The sequence below is a fragment of the Thunnus thynnus genome, chromosome 20, assembly GCF_963924715.1.
Source record: "Thunnus thynnus chromosome 20, fThuThy2.1, whole genome shotgun sequence".
Taxonomy (NCBI): domain Eukaryota; kingdom Metazoa; phylum Chordata; class Actinopteri; order Scombriformes; family Scombridae; genus Thunnus; species Thunnus thynnus.
In genome coordinates this window covers 10237840-10260625 of record NC_089536.1, presented here as the reverse complement: position 1 = coordinate 10260625, position 22786 = coordinate 10237840, and the positions used below count along the sequence as shown (strand labels likewise).

The window sequence follows — 22786 nt, the reverse complement described above, 5'->3', positions numbered from 1 at the left end:
GTTCAGCCTCAGTTCCAGTGTCAGCGATGATGTTAAATAAATCTAACCACAATAGAAAAGCTTTGTGGATTGTCATCATTACAAGCACTGACACTGCAATTTATTTTAATTCATTTGAGTAAAATGGGTCTCTTAGTCCCACAGGACTTCTCAGTTGCCTGTTATTCCAATGCTTTAATAACATGACATAAAAATGAGCCATACATTCTCATGGGAGACAGTCTGGTTCTAATGCTCTCTAAAACCAGGCTCCCAGACGGCATCTGACTCAGCTATTATGATTCTGCATAGAACTATATTTTAATCTATTTAATCCTTTTTATTGGCCATAAAAATTTCTAAGGACCTCTGACAAATTTATAGCCAGTTAAAGAGGTGATAATAATGTGACCCCTGCCATTCATCTTTTTGTTTATTGTTTCAGATTTATTCTGATGTGTAAGCTGAATGTGGGCAATACTAGGGGCTTATAATCAGAGGTGGTTAACATTCCTGAATGGCTACTGCTGTGATTTCTGCATTTATGTCTGCTATTAAGTGTATTAGAACAACTTAAAGTAACGACACCATCTAATCAAAATCATATCCACAGAATGGCAGTGTTGCAAAATATAAAGGGGTCCTTATAATGATTGACAACCTTAAAGGGAAATTCCAGTATTTGTCAGTCTTGGTTTCATTTTTATATTTCTGTGCATTTTCACTATTTGGTCATGATAATATTTCACTCACCTGCACAATTGTAGGAAATTTAGGAAATGTTGACTTTGCCAAGTACAATATTGATCAAGGCAAGAAGCATGAACCTCCAACAACTTTCCAAAAAACTTAAAGGAATAGTTCACCATTTTGGGAAATATGCTTTTGTGATTTCTTGCTCGATACCACTCATAGAGTATCTGTATGACAAATATGAAGCTAGAGCTAGCAGGCAATTAGCTTATCCTAGCATAAAGACTGGAAGCAGGGGGAAACAGCCAGTGACTCCCTGGAGTCTCTGCCTTGGCTGGCAACCCCAAGGTGGCAGTAAAGTCAATAAGAAGTGCCAGATAGACAAATAGCTGCAAATATATAAAAAATAAACTGCGTAACAGATTCACTTCCTAGTCCAATTTCCAGTTGATTTAGAGGTTTGTTTACATTACTGTGAGGCTGTGGCTCACATTGGATGTATCTTGTATGCGTGCTAGGGAAGTGTTAGCAAACACAAAAAGATGATTTGTGTCTACAAGCTTCCAAATTGTAAATATAAAATGACAAAATATAAACAGTGCTGCGTTCATTGAACACCACTATACAATAAAATGAGACTGCAGTTGTGGCTAATTGCTCTACAGATGATTTTTTTGTCAGACTAAAAGACAAGTGTTTGAGATTATTTCTGTTGACTTAAAGTTTTTTTTGCAAAGCTCAGACAGCTCACTGTAACTTCAACAAGCAAACCCACAACACCCACAACACATTATATGATCTCTGCTGCATTCTTGTTAAGGAGATAAAAAAACACAAAAAAGCCACACAGAGACATTTAACCATGAGAGATGAAATTAGCGACCAAAGAGACAGAGAGAAGCTGTATCTGACTCATGTTATCTGACGTCTTCTTCTTTCTTTCATGGAGATGAAGTATTCATGTCATAACGTTCATTTGTAGCTGATGATCATCTTGTATGTTAGTTAACAGAACATTGTGGCTGCTGGTTAACCAAACAAGCTAACTCTCCTGGTTGTTTCTCCGGTTGCTTCTCTCTCCAGCCTCCATGGCAGCGTCCTGCAGCTGCTGCACTGCACAGACCAGATCATTTCTCCCACTAGCTTAACAACAGTCCTTAACAGTCCTTCCATGGATGTATAAAGAGTCCTTTAGGCTGCTACAACAAGCTAACTGTTGTGTTGGCTAACACAAGGAGCTATCTACTGCTGCTACTCTGCCTTACAGCCTGGCTCCTGCAGGTGTCGCTGTTGAAGCATTTTAAACAGAATTTCAGCAATGGATTTTTTCCAAAGAAGAGAGAAAAAATACTTTATAAATACTGAGATTTGGTAATGGTTTATTTCAACCAAATATTCTTTTTTATACTTTGATCTCCCTTTTGCCTCTCAAAAAATAGAGGAGGACTGATTATGACTAATAGTCATAATGGACAAAAACACCCAAGTTGACAGAATTGTCATTTAATTAGTTGAAGAATACAGGTCTACTATATTATATAGCATACTCAGACCTCTAAAACTGACACGACAAGTGCACACCTCATATACAGTAGTCCAAGAACAAGAACGTAGTTTGCCATTTTATGCTACACTTTTGTCCTCTTAATGGCCCTACAGGTCGAGCAGTACGTTTCCCATGCTTCACTACCTTGACAGAGTCCCAGCTTTTATACACAATCCCTTCTTCTTCGCTCTCTCTCTATACAGTATGTCTCTCACACTAATACCTGTTCAGTCACAGAGTGCCGCTAATCACAGAGTGCTGGGTGATAATAAGAAGTGTCACAACGCCGGTTTTGTCATTTTCAGCCCAGCTGCCGTGCATTACACAGGCTATCGACGGCTCTGATTCCAGGCCATAATTGCTCTGCCTCTGAATAATTGAAAGAGGGGAGGAGGTAAATCCCAGAGGTGTCAGGATGGGAGAAAGATGGATGCCTCAGTGTTCAACGTTGTCAGGTCGGGAGGTGTATGGAGCCTGGAGGACATGATGAGACCCTCACAGAGAAATTGCCCCCCCCACCCCCCCGCCACACACACATGTTGTGGATGATGGACCGCAAGCAGAATGATTTCTGGCACGGTGGTCCTCAAACAGGCCCTGGCACATGTGTTTCCCATGGATCCCTGCTGTAGCGTTTGTGGATTTGTGGGAATGTGTGTGTCCCTATGTGTGAGTATTTCATGCCAAGCAGCCTAGTGTCGCTAGGCAGTGTGGCTTTGCATGCCAATTGTTAGCAGATTTGGTGCAGAAACGTATGCATGTAGTGTACTTGTGCAGGCGTGTAAATCTGTGGATCAGAAGTGATTAAAAGACCTACAGGCTCCTCGGAAGAATATAAACTGTGACTGCGTGTGACATGCTAACACACATGCGACTGCGTGAACACGCTGACTAAATGACACTCAAACAAGCCAACCAAGTGTAAGCTCAGATGTGGTGTATGCTTCTGCAGACCACAGACTGGAGTAAATGTTTACTTCCAATTACATTCTTGGTTTTCATGTCCCACCAGAATGTGACAGTAGCTTCTAAATATTATGAATGAGTGAATTAATAAATTTTTTATTAAAGTGTCCGCCATCTCATCCCTCATGGGATTAAAAGACACCTTTACCAAGCATCCATGTTTACAATACAACAGGTTCCAGTTGTGCTGGTCACAAATGAATCTAAAGGAATCACATTTGATCCACAACACCAACAGAAAAACAACAAAAAAAAAGACACAAACCCAAAACACAACAAAAAAACAAATGCTGAAGACACTAAGTTATACGCTAATTGAGAGCAGCTCTCAAATGTTGCAGTTATGGCTGGAATGTTTTTAAGAGGATTATCAGTAATCGCTTCTCATCTCTCCCATGTTATTTTTAACTAATATGCAGCGGCTAAAAGCTCTTATTTCCAGTGAGGACTGCTCTAATGGCAGTGCTTTCAGGGTCAGACACAGTAGCCGCCATATCTCAGTCAACAGGATGTTATGACCTGAACCTGGCAACCAACCACAGCGCCTTTTTTTTTTTTTTTTGGTTTTTGTTTTTATGGCAGTGGCAAATGTGGTTTTCTCTTTGTTCCTCTGCTAAGTAAATGTTTCTCTACTGCATGGAAACATGCATACATACTTTAAGCATGTATGCATTTTCTCACACATTCATCTGTGATCACTGTGAAAGATTCTACACTTGTTCCCATTGAGGTGGAGGGCTGACACTGCAGAGTGGAGCCAGAGGGTCTCCAAGGTCATTACCGCTGCCACAGTGTCTGGGCACCCTGGGAAGGAGGCAGGAATTGATTAATGACAATGCTAGGAGCGCAGGAGGGGAGGAACACAGATTGGCAAGAGAGCAGTGCTGCAGAGGTAGACTTGTTACTGTACAATGTTGCTATAGATAGTGCTAGTGTGAGATACTGCAGTGTGACACAGTACTACAACTACTCCTGATAATGATAATAGTAATCTTTTTTAAATGAAGTTGCAAACCTGCAATAGAGAGTATTACGTTCCCATGGACGGATTTTGAAATTCCAAGTTCAGACGTGCAACTTGATAGATTTTAGTACTTATTGTCTGCTGAAATTACTTAAGCCAGTAAAGTGACAGTTAAAAGTTACAAATTAGTAGAGGGTCTTATAGACAGCAACTTTCAGAATCACCAGTGTAATGGACGTTTTTACCTTATTTCAAGGACACTTAGACTGCTAGTTATACCTCAGTTTTGACTTGTGCTCCATTTGCTTAAGTCCAGCTTTTCTGTGACTTAGTATCAATATACTCTCAAGTCGAAGAGACAGGGAAGCGTTGATGGTTTACTTGAAGTTCTGTCCATTACAATATCAGATAAGGTGCATCTTATTCAATACAAAGCTATTGGTCCATTACCAAATTGTTTTGGTATACTGTAGAACACATTTAAAAGCTTTGTTTCACACAGTTAGCAGGCTTCTTTCTTAATTAGCACCACATTGTACCTCTGACTTACGCACTAAACAGCACTGTCACCTGAACTTGCATTTTAGCACACAAAGAAAGCATAACCCTAGTTATAATAATAATTTTAGCATAATCCATTAATCGACTATATATATTAAACTGTTGTATAAACCTATGTTTACAAATTATATGAATATACCATAGAGAATACAAATATTTAGCTCTTGCAGTGAGGTTTTGCTGCATCTCGGTGTGTGTATAACATTATACCTTAACACACTCCACTCTTTTTTTTTTTTTAATCAAACTTTATTGTTCTTCAGTGGCTGCTAACTCAGACAAAAGCCTAGATTGACATCAGGTTCTCGGGTTTTCGGTGTGTGTCTCTTTGCTGGGTTTTCTCTCTCTCTCTCTCTCTCTTTTTTTTTTATTAAAGCTGACGTGTTCAACATCCCACAGGTACCACATTGGTGGCAGTACTGCTGGTCAGGTTACCATGGGAACACACTGTGAAGAACAGCAGAATATACATAATAAAAAAATCCTAATTTTTCACAGTGTACTGTAAATCTTAGAATGATTTCAAATTGGGTATAATAAATAGTGTGTCACGTGGAGAAAACTGGCTCCAGCATTTTCATTTTAAATGTTAAAATATATGCGTTTACTGCATTGTGGTACATTTTTATTTTAGATTATGGACATTATCTGCAGAATAGTAATGGACAATTATCAACAGTAATGGATGGATAATTTTAGAAAGAGCAACACTGAACACCTTGTCCAACTAGGTTACATTGCATGGGAAGCGGTCGCACATCTGTGTGAGCAGATGGACACCCCAGCTTCATTTCCTCAGTCAAAACTGTGAATGTAGTGCACTGTCCTTTAAATAGCTAACCCAGCCCAGGTTTACACACTGCAGCTCCCCAAAGACAGAGAGCAGAGAGACACAGCGGTATGAGGTCGATCTACTCCAACAGAAAGCGCGAACTTGTTAAACTTCCTGCAGTGTTCTTGTCCAAACTGACTGATTTAAAGCTTTACTTTTCTATCATCAAAGTTTCCTTTCATAAAAACCTTTACATTAGATACAAAGACACACAATACTATTTAGTATTCCACTTTCTTAAATTTGGGGGACTCACAAGAGACAGATTTTCTTTTTTAAAAGTATGGTCAAAAACAAATGCAGTAAAGGCTGAGATATCCTAACTTTGTGTCCATAATATGGTTCAAGTTCCAAAAACACTGGATCCTACACTTCCCATAATGTAACTTGATAACACATTTCATACTTTTATGGTGATTAATTGAGGTGTTGTACATTTGTTGTGTTTGCGGTCAAACGTGCGCAACCGGAGGAAATACATTTATAAGCCTACAGTACTGCAAAGAACTGAAAGACACATAGACACACAATTAAACACATGGGAACAATAATATTAAGACATACTAAAAACAACACACATCTACATCTTTTCAACTGACAGGTTATGCTGTGACTATTGCAATGATGAGATCAAAAACAATGTAACATCTGACCACAACATGACTGGAAACCACACTGCTTTTGCTTTATAAATAAAGCCTCTCTATCTTGATCACATGTCATTCTGTGGTAGTGCCAAAATGGACACGCAGCTGACAATGATGAAGTCTCTTTATCATTTTAAAATGAGGGCCCTCACCAGGACGAGAGTATCGACACAGAAGAGGTAGAAGAGGGCCCTGTTGGCAGTAATGTTACATTCTGGTCAACACTAATGCTTTTGCCCACAATGACGTTATTCTACAGCTGCACCAGAGACTTAAAAGGTAAATTGGGCTTTTTATGTCACAATATACTGTAATAATTTAAGAGGATCAGTGTCGTTGCTCAATGGTGTTTACTGAATGAATGTTTATGAAAAAGTGTGTTTTCCTTGTCAATCAAGTCATATCAGTCAGTTTTGATCGGAAACACAACAGATGTCAAGATGACGTAAAATTATACAATTCATAATTTTAAATTACATAAAATGTCTAATATCTGTTTTAGTTTTAAAAAAAACTCTAGAAATGTCTATAATTAACAGAATATTTATATAAACAAATCCAATAAGCCAATAATATTGGATGACTGATTTATTGGTCTGGCTATTTATTATAGCCTATTAATTGTTCCTCTGTACATTTGATAGGAATTGAGTTGGTTTAAACATATGCATATTCACTTTCTTGTTGAGAGTTTAATGAGAAAATTGATACCACTCTCATGCCCGTCCATTAAATAAGAAGCAACAGACAGTTAGCTTAGATTAGCATAAAGACTTGAAGCTGGTGGAAACAACTAGCCACAACTTGTCATTTTTTAGATTTTTTTTTGTACAGATTAAACAAATGAGATATAATGTGTTACTTTGTAAGCTTTAGTGGTTCTGGTAAGTTGTTTTTTTTTTAAATATACCTTTGGAAAGAGCCAGGTAGTTTTCCCCTGCCTCCAGTGTTTATGCTAAGCTAAGCTAAGCTAAGCTAAGCTAATTGTTCCCTGGCTGTCGCTTCATATTGAATGCACAGACATGAAAGTGGTATAGGTATTCTCATCTAACTCTCAGGAAGAAAGCAAATAATTATGTTTCCCTAAAAGTCAAATTATTTATTTCCTCAGTAGTTAAAAAAAACATAGCATACTGTATAAAATAACCTATTAACACTAGAGTGGGTTAAGTTTTGGGAAGGAGCAAAAAGGTTAAACATATTTCAATCACAGCAGCGAGAAAATGCACAGAAGGCTTCAGGTTACTGGTTGTTTTTCCTCCAATAAGCCATCTTGCGGGTTTCAGTTATAAAAATCCTTGTGGCCTAAAGGGTAAACAGTCTGGCAGCTTTTTGCTCTGAGGACACAATGTACCTACTGCTAGCTCACCCTGTCACATCGCCCCTACACCCACCACCCATTTTCTGAATTCCCCAGCTGATGTATTTGAAGAGACAGAGAGACTCTGTGCCCAAAGAAACCACGTTCAGTGGAACTGACAGTGCTCTGTCCACGGGAAGACACAGTGCCAGGGAACATCGCGTTTCCTGTCAAAGGCAAAGACAGCCAATTTCTCCGTCTTATCTTCTAATTGTAACAAGCTCGTCCTTTCTGATGGTTAGGGTTCTGCAGATAATTAGTGAGACAATGGTGGGGAGCTGCAGGGTTATCATTATGTCACTTAAGGGCTTTTTTTAAGCCACACTGACAGAATGACAGAGAGTGTACACACACCACAAGAAAGAAGTCCACAGAGAGGGATAGCTCATCCTCCAAAACAAAATGCTGTCAGGGAAAACACCTATCAGCTTTTTGGTCCGGGACTATAAACAACACAAGAGTCAGAATTCCCTCACTGCCTTTTTAATGTCTGAAGCAGGGATTAAGAAGCAAAGAGAAGCCTTGTAGTGGTCTGCTTGCATCCTGTGTTGCTTTTGTGTGTGTGTGTAATGTGACATGCTGATGTCTGTGCATGTGTGTTTCCCCACATTTTCGTTTGCATGCTGTGAGGTATGCATGTATTCTGGTGGCAGGTTGTAATCAGTGGAGACAGAGCTGTGACTCATACAGTGCATACCAGGTGCTGGAGGTTTCTGCAGTATGAACACATAACTGTGGCTGAAGTGTTGTCACATACTCTGTGTAGGCAGAAACAGGGCTTGGTCATATGATTAAAGTCAATTTCACAATGTTATTACAAATGCTTTTCTGATATTATAATTGTATGCAAAACCACATAATAAATCATCATATGATGCGTAGAATTTTGAAATAATCCTGCTGAAAATTGCTGTAGCCCCATTGTCGTTTGCCACAATTTTCAATGATCATTTTGTTCTGTTCTGTTTTTAATCACAGTTTTCTTGGAATCTTTCATTTGGGCGATGGTTGTATCATCACAATTCGATTCCACTAAAAGTCGGTAAATTAGAATATTTTTGCAGCACTTAAACAGAAAAAGTACAGAATTGTATGCTATTCAGTGCAGTCTTAAAGGATAGCTTCAGATTTTTTCATGTCTGTCTAAATACAAAAGTCGCATGCCCATATATTCATTAAAATAGTTGTTGGTTGCTGTAATCATTCCTCCTGTCCATAGTAGCAATGAAGAAATTCCTTTTCAGGGAGACATGATATGAAGCTTTGGCTCAATCACGTAGGTATCAACCAAAGTTATAGTCTTTTTGTTACTGTCTCTCCTGTAGCTCAGTAAGGAAACACTAGGTTCATTTTCATCCACCTGTTTGCTATTAGCATTTTCAATTTGTGCTCAAAACAACACAAAAAATTCAGAGGAATCTCAAAATATCACAAAAAAGATTTTATGATTAGCTGAGGTGGTATCAATAACGGCAAAATGCGACAAAGTGCAATGTAAACATAGGTAGCGATGACATACATGTCAGCATGTGACTTAAATGTTCACTTATGTTTCCGCTCAACTGAAGAGACGAAAAGTCGCAGCACACAAAGACATCAGATCTGTGTGGAGCGATGAGGAGAGTGTAACACTCCTCAAATGAATACATGAAACAAACAGAAATGTGATATTTTCATCATGTTTTCTACATTATTATTCACTGTTTGAGGTTTGACTGGCACTCTTTTAATTACACCATCTCATTGCCCCTGCATCTTCTTAAATGGTTTAATGACCCCAACTGGAAAAATAGCACCACCTGTTAATCTTGATGAACCATCTCCAAATATTTGCAAAACAGCAGTGGATGGAAACAACTTTGGAAGATGCCCACTTTATTTTTACTCAGACTGCTAAAGCATATTAGCTTCAGCTGAACTTTATTGTGAATTTTAACACAAAATGAGGACTGTGGCTTTTGTCCCCCATCTCTGACATTGCATAAGAGAGATCTGTTCACAGCCAGTGTAGAGAGGAGGAATGATGACACTAACTAATGACTTCATCAGTGTGCATATGGGCATGTGAGTATTGTATTAAGATAAACTTTTAAAATATCCCATATATATCTGTCATGGTTTAAGTTAATCACATTCAGTCTGTATAGGACCCCAGTTACTGCCAATACAGTTGAAGGCTTCACACAGTCACTGACCCGCCATAAGGGAGCGCTAACTCTACGCCAGGGTAACTCGGGACACACATACCACCAATATAACGGGTTGTCTGGTTGGGCAGGACAATACCCTTCCCCAAGGCTACTTGCAAATGTCTCGTATCGGAAAATAAGGACGCCTTAGAACTTCCCCCGAGCTGACTTCTCCCATGACCTATTTTCATTATGGCTGATGGCTGGTGTCTAGCTGCTGAGTGCTAAATGGAGAGAGGACAATACACAGATGAGAGCGCACACAATGTGGTGATAGCTGTTTGCCCAGAGTCTGACCCGAGCTGAATGATGACTAATAGTAATAGTCTAATATGAGACTTGTGGTCCAGGCTGATTTATGCTGAGTGAGGGGAAATAAAGAAGAAGAGATGAGATACTCTGGAGATTAGGGAGCAGGTTTATTTATAGTGATGTGAGGGACATTCCCCACAAAGACAGTGGAAAGGAAGTTGCTCAGAGGGGGTGATATCCTTAGAGATGCTGAAGACTTCGGGCTGGAGACCACTGCAATGACAAGATGGGAAAAGCTGGAGAACAGTGGTTGTATAGTCTGCGGTCCCCCAGGAGCAGTTGAGCCATGCAGGGGTTGTAGGCTAAAATGTGACAGGGTGAGATCTCCAGAGGTGATGGAGAGGGAAGAGGGAGGCAGGAACTAAGGGATGCTTACAAGAAGCAGCAACACTTAACCACAAGGCACAGCCTTAAGGCTAGCTCTTAGCACTGAGCTGGGTGTCCCTGTTGTATCATTACACACAAACAAACAGACAGACGCAGCATACATAAAATTCAATGCAGCTTGTGTAGTAGAAAGTCCCAAACGGTGCCGTGAGTGTATTTCCACATCACAAAAACTTCTTACACACAGTCTACCCTGAGGATTCACACACTGTACTAACACAGCTCAATATCCTCCCCCTCATGCAAGCTTGTGACATTTGCAGAGAGAGCCTTAAAGAGGGGGATGAAGAGGGAGGAGAACTGGAGAAGCGGGGGATCACGCCTCCTCTCTTCTCTCATTAGAATTCTCTCATCAGTCTTCCCTACGGAGCAGGGGCTTGACATGTCAGGGTTTATTAATCGCTCCAGGAAATATTATTGACCCGGACCTTCTGCTCCCTCTCTCCTTGCTGCAGTCAGTGTCTCTGCTCCGCTGCCTTCACATTCCTCCGATGTCCTGCCTGGACACATTACAGGACACTGCGGCACAGCGTGGAGGCTTCAACACACAGTGTCTTCATTGACTATGCACTTGGCCCGAGCTTTCTTTTCACCGCAGCTGCAAAGCACCACACACACACACACACACACACACACACACATACACACACACCTGCAGCCTTGAGTAGACAAAGCACACTGTGCTCTGCTTCACTGTTGTAATGGCAGTTCTGTGTTGTCGCACTTTGCTTCCAACTATGCTTATGTGAGGGGGGAAAAAAAACAGCTTTAAAACTGCAAACATCTCAAGGCTTATTGGTTTTTAGATCTAACCAACAGCTTTAAAAAGAAAAGAGGTGCTTAAATCAATGTGATGTGAAACCCATTCTGAATGCTCAAACATAAGAATCGATCAGAGATACCCCTTTATACTCCCTCTTCTGAATTCCTCTCCCAGGAGAAAATGAGGAGTCTTTCCGCTGAGACTCCTGGATGTCGCTGTGTGTAGGGGCTCTGGATGGAGCTCATGGTGCTGTGGGTGTTGGCGTGTTTGTGTGTGCGTGCCTTCTGTATGTCTTTGTGTGCATGTGAACGAGTGTTGGTGGTAGGGTGATGTTTATCAAAGGGGGGGGTGACAGAGAGCAGAGCATGAGGGTGTAGGTGTTAAGCTTCTTGCCTCCCGACTCTAGATTTCGCTCCTTATGATCTGATCCATCCACTTTAGCTTAGCTTAAGCACTTACTGGTAGATCAATGTCAACATTATCCAGGCCTTTTGTTGGCATGCATGTGTGTGCACACATGTTGTATGTGTGTGTGTGTGTGTGTATATGTAATTTCTAACACACAGTATAGCACACTAACACTCTACACATGCTATATCCTGGAAATCACACACTCTTTCAGCATGGCACTGTCACAGAAACAGATGAAGGACAACAGCTGTTATCAGCTCTGAGAGGCATTTTCTCAAGTTCTCTTGCTCAGTCTGATAATATACTGATTAAAGCATGAGCATATGCTTTATAAGAGCATTTTTTTTCTCAATGGGTTGGCGAGGAAGCTGTTCTCATGGCCAGCATTGTTTTCAAATATTGGAGTATTGCACCTCCATGTGGACATGTCTGGCATTACACTGTGGGTTTTATGACAGGAGTAATGAATGACTAGGATACGATTGTGTTGTTCCATTGTGTCTCCATGAACTTTGCACCGATGAGCACATTCCCGAAAGCAGTCACAAATAAAGAAATATGCCTTAGATCTGTCAATAGTTTTTGTTTCCCATGAATGGCAATATTATCCAGCGGCCATGTTCTCATGAATCTTGACTTTGCAAACATGTCTGGCACTAAATTTAATATCCGTCTTCATTTTGTTTTTCTGCAGTCACAATGGTTCCACTTCTGTTTTTGGTGGCAACCACGACAACATCCAATTCCACCAGCAATGGCAACCATACACAAGGTAAGAACAATAACAAGAGTAATGCACCTCAACATGTGAGACTGAACAACACTGAACAATTTGCAATAGCAAACAAATCCCATCACTGCCCACTGCAGTCATCACTTTTCCCTGAGATATGATTATTATGTATCTTCTGCAGAGCATGCATCTGCTTGATAATAGCCTTTTTTACAGCCTTGTTATTACCGGATCACAATGAACCTCAGCAGCCCTGGACAGTAATTTATGGCTTATTGTGTGTCTTTATAAACACAGCTAATAGCTGGCTGTTTGGCTGTGACTCTTGGCTGAGTCTCCATTCTTAGAGCCTCTCATTTTGTGTTAGACATACCGACAGGACAAAATGAGCTGATACTTATCTCTGTAGACAAAATACTGCTGAAGCCAGTTATTAAATCAGGCTTGTATCCAGAATAGGATGGGAGGTGCTTTGCTGAACCAAGTATTGATTTAGCTTTATCAGTTCATGCAATAAACACTTGGCTCAGACACATAAATGCAGCCAAGCATTTGCACACACAAACATATGCACATATATTGTCCTTGCCCCCTCTTCCTGCTTCTTTGTTGACGGTGCTCCTTGACCCCTGGCCCTGCCTCTCCTTCTTCCTCAGAAGGCGTTACATCCCAAAACAACCACATCCTCCCCACCGTGCTGGTCCTGTCCCTGCTGCTGCTCATCTTCGCACTGCTAACCTGGTACTTCCTCAGGTAAAGACTCACCCGCCTCACCTCGCCCCCTCCCCTTGCCCTTGCTGACTGGCTGTGAGCCAGGCTCTGGGGCAGAGCTCAGGGTGACAAACGCTTCCTCCTTTAGTCACTGAGGCGGAGCCCAGTCAGGAAGTGCTGCTAGTTGACTCCCTCTCATGCTTGTCTGAGTGAGAAGAGAACAGGCGGTGACAGTGGACCTACACAGGCAGCAGAAGGGAGTTAAGACTAAATTCTGAACCCTATTCGGACTAGTGAGCTGTCTTTCCAAGACGTCAGCTAATGAGAAAGAATAGCCTCTCAAGCTTCAGATGGTAGGATGAATAGATTTTTGTTCTCAGCTATTTAGATTTTTACTTGTGATTACACATGAAGTCGAACTTATTTTACCATGAAATCATCTCAGTCTATGGTTTGTGCAATGTGTTTTTCTCATTTCATTGTATTTTCTCCTGGCAGGTTAAAAAACCAGAGAAAAGCAGTCGTCACAACAGTTGACAAGAAGATACCAAATGGCATCCTGGAAGAACAAGGTAACATTATTATTGTGAATTGGACATTGTTGTAATGGCCGCACAGATTGTAGATTGTGAGAGCAACGGGCTGACAGTCAAATGAAAGAAAGGAGACGCACAGAGACATGAGGCAAGGAAAAAGAAAGCGGTTAAGACAGACAGTAGGAGGTGTAAAGGAGGCTTCAACTTTGTTATTGTATGTGCAGATTGTCCTGTTACTTCCTTGTGGTTGTGTTTGGCTTCCTGTGGGTAAGAACAAAACTGTGTTGATGATCACTACGTCTTATAGCACTTTGACATGACATGTTCATTTTTTTCTCACATTACTGGTGCAAAGATGAGAACAGTTTTAACTGAGCTTTGAGTTGCATCATTTTCAATAAGAGCTGCTTTGTGTGAAGTATGATAACAACTATTTGGACAACAATAGTTCAAGGACCTGTGAGGGTTCCTTTAGGAAGTATTTTCTTATCTAACATTACAGTGGAATGTACAGAGTAGGTTGTATTCGTGTAGATTGGAATTTAAAGTAGGATGTGGCTGGAAAACACTCAAAAGGTCAGGTCATTTCAAATGGTCAATAAATATCAAGGTATTCGCTGAGTTGCTGATTACAGTGATTGTAAACGTGACACACTTTTTCATGAGTGATGTTATAGTTCATTTTGTCTGTAATATTTTACTGTAGTTGTAAGTAGTTGAGTAGTTCAGATTTAATCTTAAATAAGTTCAGGAAGTAGAGGTTTTTTCAGATTTGAAAAATGTCTTGCTGTAAGACAGTTCTTATAAAGAAATGATTAAACATACACATTCTTACACTGTTTGATTGAAATTGACGTACTAATTATGGTACAAGTTACATTTTTTTTATTCATAAAGCTGAAAACAAAAGTGTCGTATGTGGTTGTATGAACATGATGTTGTCAAAATTATTCAAATAGCATTTTTCTCACAGTATTGCTTTACTGTTCTGATCTTGTACATGTGTGTTTTTGATGTGATATATGTTGTGTTTTAGAGTTTGGATACAGTACTGAGTCGTTATACACCACTGTGTCACCAGGTCAGGTATATAGGGTAGCAGAATCAGGAACCTCATGTTACTAACACTCTCCCAGCACTCTTTTGACCTACATTTTTCAAATTGCAAGTGCTAACTGAATGCATACTGTAGTCGGGTGCTTGTAAGATTTATAAGGTTTCCACAGGGTGCTTGCTGTAAGTGGCTTTTCCCTGGGGTCCTTTGGCTCTCTAACACTTGTTGATGTTTGGTGATCACTGAATACTTGGCGCCTGTTTTTACTTCATTGTGATATCAAACGGCAAACACCCACCAACATGTTAACAACAACATGTTAACAACAACATGTAAGATTTTAAACCAGTCAGTTTGGTAATCATTTTAATTTTTGAGCTGTTACTGAAATTCCTCTACAAGCTGATTATGGAAAATAAACCCAATCCTGTTTTTATAATTATTTATCTGAACTAGTTATTTAATAAAGCAAAACATAACTACAAAATGAACTTAGTTTATTAGTACAACTGTAAATTACTAACCTGATTTGAAAAGTTAAATCAGTAATTTTCTTCATGACAAACTTTAAACTCAGTCCAGCAGGGATGATAAACCCACTGACTGTCTGATCTCCTCACAGAGCAACAGACGGTGGTCCTTCTGCCCAGATCCCCTTCAGCTTCTAAGACCTACTTCCCCATCCCAGTGGACCACCTCGAGGAGGAGTACAGGCTCCGCTCGGCTGACGATGGCAAGCTCTTCAGAGAGGAGTACAATGTAAGCATCCTCCTCTCCTCTCCGCCTGGAGGCTGGAGTAATATGTGGTCATGAGTCAGAGTCTTCTGTATTCTGTACTATTTACAGGAGGTGTCTAGGGTTAAAGTACTGAGTCGTTGTGCTGCACCTACCCCATGATTTGTAGGATTGCTCAAATATTGGTTGAGTGAAATCTTGTAAATAACAATTACTGTAAATAATAAAAAAACCTATGTTATTATTGTTTTGTAGCTCTGCATTCCCAAAATGTCAAAAGTATACTTTGAACCAAGAGGTCGGAGTGTTTTTTGCCTCCAAAATTGGACTTAAAGGATTTTCCCACGACAACTGCTATGTGTTCATGTGAAGACAGAAGTTTCTGACCATGACTTGTGTGTATATTTTTGATTCAGGAAAACTACTGGAGTTATATGTGTCACATTGTCCATGACACATACTGTACACATACACTCACGCATATGAAAAATACCCCTTTGCCTATTTCTGACAATGATTTAGGGTTGAGTCAAATGATGACTCACAGTTCAAGTTAAACATAAAAGTTTGGTTTTATCGGATGGTTTGTCAGCACAGACAGAGGAAGTTGAAGTTCTCTGCTTTTTAATGGACTGTTTACTGTAGGTAGCAGAGGAAGTGCCTACATCGAGGCTGAACAAAGCCCCACATACAGCAGAAGACAATGTGCCGGCTGTGAGCCATTGAAAGTAAGCCTGTCGGACTGATTTTTAGCATGTGAGGTTATGTAAAAACGAAATGTCTATTTTTTCGTTATGCAGTCCCTGCCAGGGGGTCATGCCCAGGGGGCGTACGAGGAGGCCAACAAGGAGGACAACAAGGAGAAGAACAGATACCCCAACATCCTTCCCTGTGAGTGTACTTTCTGTTCTGTATGAACTGGGTTTTCGTTTGACTCACACCCAAAGCTCACAGTTTCCTGTGTGTGTGTGTGTGTATGTGTGAGTGTGTGTGTTTGCGCACGCCTCTGTATCTTTATGAATCTTTATTTTTACACCCCTGCGGTAGATCCTCTTCAACTGCTTATGTACTAATTCACAATGTAACACCTCTGTCTCACCCTTTCCTACAATTTTACAGTTTTTATCACTCCTCCATGACTCACTAATACTTAATTGTGTAAATTTTCTTATTTACCTATGCATTGTGATACCTAAAGCAATAGGTTGACATTTTTGGAAATACAATTATTTGCTTTCTTGCCCAGAGATAGATGAAAAGACCATTTGAACAGTAACTACAGTATGTGGCTGAAGCATCAATATTCTCATCTAACTCTCATCAAGAAAGGGAATAAGCATATTTCATAATAAGTTAAACTATTCTTTTGATCCTCTTTCATCTACCTGCACACTAATAGTGTGTATTCAGAGAGTGGTGACAGACTCTTTGTTTTGTTTTTCACCTTCAACCCTGCAATGCTATTTTCACCAACAGACGATCATTCCAGAGTGGTGTTGACTCAGCTGGATGGAAATCCCTGTTCAGACTATGTGAATGCGTCTTACATTGATGTGAGTTATGTTTAAAAAAAATTTCATCACTTGGATGAACATGGTGCAAGAATTACTATCTTAGACTCTCATGAATGTTCAGCTTCACAGTTTCATAATACAACTTTAATATTGGTTAATTAGTAGCTGTTCTGAAGTTTTAAATCATATCACACGATTGTCCTCGACAGATGTTGAGTTTGCCTTGCTGTCATGGAGTTCTTTCATGACTTCTCATTCATGTGAAAGTTAAAAGTGAACATTCATTCTTGGAAATAGCAGTTGACCAATCAATCTCATCACAATTTCCATTAATGTCTGTTTTGGAGCTTTATCTTCTCAGTTAACTTAACATGATTTTCTAACAGGGTTACACGGAAAAGAACAAATTCATAGCAGCACAAGGTAAGATATGCTACATTTTGGAATGACATATGTCACATAATTATGATGATACCTCGATTTTTTTCATGTGATTGAACTTTTTTGTCTCTCAGGTCCAAAGGAAGACACCGTTGCAGATTTCTGGAGGATGATATGGGAGCAGAAAGTGGCGACTGTTGTCATGCTGACAAATTTGAAGGAAAGGAAAGAAGTGAGTGATTTCCAGCCTAGTTAATTTCTTAAATGTTTCTCAGCTCCTCTGAATGAGAGGCATGGATTCATCCACCCTGCTAAAGTGCATTCCCACCAGCTCCAGTGTTTGCTTCTCCAAGCAGTTCTCTGCTCTGAGCTCCTGGTGGAGGGACAATCGCAAATTTCTCTTTAGGGATTAATGGCGTATTACAGAAAGATTTGAGGAGAAAAGTGTTTGGAATAGATTCCATCGGTTATGGTCAAAGGTGATACTATGCAGTTTAATTTAGACTATTCATTTCACACCTGTAATCTCCCCTCTGACATCTGTTTATTTATTTATTTATTTATTTATTTTGCTATAATTGCACAGTTTGTATTTCCTGCATGTGAATCAGAGCACCTCTGAACAAGGAGAGACAGAGAATGGCTAAAAAGATCAATAGAAAGAGAATTGGTGAAGATTTAAATCAGCGTGTGGATGAGTTGAAATCAATGGCTACATAATGTGTAATAAAGTCCTCGAAGGCAGTATCATAATTACCCTGCAAAGTCTTATATTGAGTAGTTTCACCCCTCTGACTTACACTAATCTGGACTGACTGGCTGTGAAATTGAAGCATGTGTGCCTTTAGTAGAGCTCACATTTGCTGAAGTCATGCATTTGAACTGCTTTGTCTCTTGAAAAGAAAGTCCTTGAATACGTTCCAGAACAGCAACTCCTCTTTGGGTATTTAATCTATTAAATAATGGCTGTCATCTCTCCCCAGGACAAATGTCACCAGTACTGGCCAGATCAGGGCTGTTGGACCTATGGGAATGTGAGGGTGGCAGTAGAAGACTTCACTGTCCTGGTGGACTACACCATTCGCAAGTTCTGTATACAATATGTGAGTTTCAAGCATTACTATGTCATTTTTGTGCAGTGTAGAAATTGGCAACAGAAACATGTTTGTGAAACATCTGAACACATGATGTTGTAGTTCCCTTTTCGTTATGAGCCAACCAGACAGTGTCAAAATTCTAAGTAGCTCTGAATTAAATATAACTGAACATTTCCAGCTCAGATCCTTAACCAACAGTTCTTGCTAAATTGATAGAGGTTCTTGTTAAAACAATAATTTATGCTACATAGGTGTTGTGATACTGCTAACTGTGTTTCTGTCCATGTTTGTGTCGCCTTGTAGCAAGCCAGCGATGCAGCTAAGACTCCTCGGCTAGTTACCCAGCTCCACTTCACCAGCTGGCCTGATTTTGGAGTTCCCTTCTCTCCCATCGGCATGCTCAAGTTCCTCAAAAAGGTCAAGGCGGTGAATCCACCCTTCTCTGGGCCCATTGTGGTCCACTGCAGGTACCGGAAAGCTAATGGGACTCAATGTTATGTTGTTTACTTGGATCAACATGCTTTTGACTGAACATTACTTTTAATTTGGTTTTAATTATCTATTTTGTTTCTATGGAGATAAATATATTTAGGCCTAAATCTGCTTTCTGTCTCAGCTGGAAAAGGAATCTGTCAGCTATGGCTGGAAACATTTTGAATAACTATAGCAATACATGTGTTTATAGGCACAGATGTCCCTTTGTTTCCTGCCTGTTGTCTATTAACATGCAAGTGTCAGCTGAGGATTTGCGGTTCATTCAGTCTGTGGTTTGTTTTGTGTATCTGCAGTGCTGGTGTTGGCAGGACAGGAACCTTCATCGTAATAGATGCCATGATAGACATGACGCACGCAGAGCAGAAAATTGATGTGTTTGGATTCGTCTCTAAGATACGAGAACAGCGCTCACAGCTCATCCAGACAGATGTAAGTAAGACACTAAAAAAAAAAGTCTTTATCACATCGGACATGCAACATATTATTATAGCTTGCTAATGTGAAACGTGTGATAGTGTTCCATTCACAGTGTGAATTAACCCTCCCTCTATCATCTATAAATGTTCAAATGTGCCTGTACATAGTGTGTGTTCATCCGTGTGTGTGTGTGTGTGTGTGTCTTCTCACCCCAGATGCAGTACTCATTCATCTACCAGGCCCTGCTTGAATACTACCTCTATGGAGACACGGAGCTGGACGTGTCGTCTCTGGAAGGACATCTGCACAAACTGCACAACACCTTTACAAATGGTGACCGGGTCGGCCTGGAGGAGGAGTTTAAGGTAAGACTCCTCATTTCACATGCCTGCTCATAACAGATCACATTTGATAAAATATCAAGCCTGCTACACACCAAACTGAAGACAGAGGATTGACCTTAGTTCAAAGTCCAACACAACCTAAATACCATATAGAGGAGAATCTTTTTTTATTGCAGAATTACTGTTTTTAAATTTTAAACTCAATAATACTTTTATCAAGAAAAGTTCATATCCATCAGAGTTGGTTTAAAGGGATAAGTCTTCTGTTCTTTTCTTACTGTCAACAAATCCCATGAAAACACCATAATCAATCATAATCACAGTATCTTATTCCTCAGTGCCTTAGACCGCCATTGTTGTACAAAAACTATGAAAAACACATTATCATTGCACTCGGTAACATGTTCCTTCATTACTGTGAACCTGTGAGCGCTACACACACTGCTATAAATACACACTAGCAATACGTGTGACAACAAATGGTTTGCAAGAAATGGACCGTTTGCTCTTGTTTGAGTGACATTTGCTAAGAGCTACAGTGCCCAGATCTTTTGTCATATTACTGAGCCTCTTTTAAAAATAAAACTATATATTTGTGACCCATTTTTTAAGTTCAGTTGGAACCAATGGGCTTGGGCCTTTGAGCCACAGCTAGACTGGGGAAGTCAGGAAGTAATGACACGGACCAACTATTTTTTAGTTTAAGTCTTTTCATGGGATTTGTTGACAATTCTAAAATTATAGAATATCACCACCCTTAACACCTTTGGATAGATTTTGGTACAGTACAATGGGTTAGTCCTGAAAATTTAATTCTTACTCAGTAGAGACATTTTTTGTGACGGAAAACTGAAAAAAAGCTTAAGAGGATGTCGCAGCCAATGTATTAGGACCATACCACTATCGGTCGAGCTTTGTGTAACTTGTTTTATTTCTTTAATTTAATTTGTAAGTTAAAGGACAGTAAACATTTGCAAGTTTGTAACATTTTGACTTTTTGTTTGATTTCTCCCCAGAAACTGACCAACATGCGAATAATGAAGGAGAACATGAGAACGGGGAACCTTCCCGCCAACATGAAGAAGAACAGAGTTCTGCAAATTATTCCATGTAAGAAAGAAAGAATGTCTGGAAAACCACAGTACCAAAAACTACTAGATAAGATGCCAAATATTTTGAGGCAGATGTTGACCTCAAGATAATATTGTCTAGACTATGTTTAGGATCTGAGTTTATTCAATCCTGTACTCTGCAGCATTGAATAGCACAGGCCACTGTCTAGACCTGACATTCTGTGTGGTTTTGAGCTGGTCTATTCTAAATGGTTATGAGGGGTTTCCTGCTCTATTTCTGTTTCAGATGATTTCAACAGAGTTATTCTCTCCATGAGAAGAGGTCAGGAGTTCACCGATTACATCAATGCATCTTTCATAGATGTAAGCAGATTTTATTACCTCATGTTTTCCCTCTTTCTGTCATGTCTGCAACAGTCTGTGTTAATGCTATTTACACACATTATCGGACCTGTAAAGCTAAAGTACTGCATGCATTTTTCTGTGACTCAGGGCTACAGACAGAAAGACTACTTCATTGCCACCCAGGGTCCACTGACACACACAGTGGAGGATTTCTGGAGAATGGTGTGGGAATGGAAATGTCACTCCATTGTCATGCTCACTGAGCTCCAGGAGAGGGAGCAGGTAAGCTACAAAAAGGGATGACTGCAAGTAAGCAATGATTGATTGCTCCAATAAACACTTCAACAGTGCATTCATAAACCATCCCTGTTCTGATATCTTGCATCTGTGACAAAACATTTTATGTCAGTTCATGTTTGTGCATTTCATGTACACATTTCATGTATCAAGCTGCTTCTGATTGACTTGTTGCTGGGATCAAAACAGTTATCTCTGTTTTTGCAGGACAAATGTTGCCAATACTGGCCCACAGAGGACTCAGCCACCTATGGAGATTACACAGTAGAGTTGAAGGGAGACACTTTATGTGACACCTTCAGTCTACGAGACTTGGTACTCACCTTTATCCCGGTAAGCAAATGAACGTATTATCATACAGCTGTTAGTGAGGCAGTAATGACACATTGCATTTGCCTGTCAGGATAAAAGGACTTTTATTGGCCCTATTCATGCAATTTCACTAAGCAGCTCTTTGAGAGCGGAGCCTATAGTTACATTCATATGTGAATATTTGAAAACTGAACTGATACCTGGACATGGTAAAATGCAAAAGTGACTTTTTTATAGGGTTTTATGAATCCTTAGAGAATGTCGTATCTCATGCTGTAATGCTACACATGGTCTGATGTAACTGTCTCATAATGAAGTCAAAAAAACTCTTTTTGTCTGCCAGAGGAAATGTGTTGGGCAGGATGTCTTTAAGAAAATTAATGTTAGAGCCTCCCATCTCATATATTTCATTAAATTCGACCCACATTACCTCTCAGATGCTCAATAGTTTATTCCTGCCAGTCCACCACTCATCTACCGTACACTTAACCTACACTGACATTGCACCTGCCATTATGCTTTCATATATTGCTAATAAATCATATTTGAAAGGTATTATGATCTCTTGCCTGTCTGTGCATTTCCTCTCAAAGGAGAAGCAGACAAGGGTGATAAGGCACTTCCACTTCCACGGCTGGCCGGAGATTGGCATCCCGGCCGAGGGGAAAGGCATGATCGACATCATCGCCTCAGTGCAGAGACAGCAGCAGCAGTCTGGGAACCATCCCATCGTCGTACACTGCAGGTACCTTCAAATCACTCTTTTAGGCACACATTCAGGCCTTTTTTTTTTAATATATCTGTTGTCATGTTTGCAAGCCACTGTTGATGCTTTAACTAATTTCTAATGCTCTTTGTGTGCTGCAGTGCTGGTGCAGGGCGAACAGGTACGTTCATTGCACTGAGCAATATCTTGGAGCGAGTCAAGGCGGAGGGCCTGCTGGACGTGTTCCAAACTGTGAAGAGTTTACGCATGCAGAGGCCTCATATGGTCCAAACTGTGGTAAGTATCAGCTGAAGTGAACCTTAAATAATCTGTTAAAGTACTAAAAAATGTTAAAAATGTCGTTTATCTTCTGTTTATCTCCTGTTTTGCTTTATCTTGGGTGAAACCAATACTGATTTTCCACCT

At 40.1% G+C, this 22786-nt stretch overlaps 1 protein-coding gene across 3 annotated transcripts in view; it reads left to right on the top strand.

Moving 5' to 3' along the window:
• The window catches only part of ptprea (protein tyrosine phosphatase receptor type Ea), a 53051-nt gene that overhangs the window by 29315 nt on the left and 950 nt on the right, over positions 1–22786 (top strand). Inside the window, exons 3-20 of one of the 3 annotated variants that reach the window (XM_067575704.1) lie at positions 12305–12382; positions 13003–13096; positions 13553–13626; positions 15267–15403; positions 16180–16270; positions 16856–16932; positions 17280–17316; positions 17409–17506; positions 18258–18377; positions 18675–18838; positions 19160–19295; positions 19499–19648; positions 20644–20737; positions 20987–21063; positions 21193–21327; positions 21550–21675; positions 22248–22399; positions 22522–22657. In XM_067575704.1, coding sequence (XP_067431805.1) covers positions 12310–12382; positions 13003–13096; positions 13553–13626; positions 15267–15403; positions 16180–16270; positions 16856–16932; positions 17280–17316; positions 17409–17506; positions 18258–18377; positions 18675–18838; positions 19160–19295; positions 19499–19648; positions 20644–20737; positions 20987–21063; positions 21193–21327; positions 21550–21675; positions 22248–22399; positions 22522–22657 — 1971 coding nt within the window. In that variant the 5' untranslated portion in view covers positions 12305–12309. Of the gene's footprint in view, positions 1–12304; positions 12383–12999; positions 13097–13249; positions 13408–13552; positions 13627–15266; positions 15404–16179; positions 16271–16855; positions 16933–17279; positions 17317–17408; positions 17507–18257; positions 18378–18674; positions 18839–19159; positions 19296–19498; positions 19649–20643; positions 20738–20986; positions 21064–21192; positions 21328–21549; positions 21676–22247; positions 22400–22521; positions 22658–22786 lie in introns of those variants that run through there. The other 2 variants (XM_067575703.1, XM_067575705.1) reach the window with 2 other exon arrangements.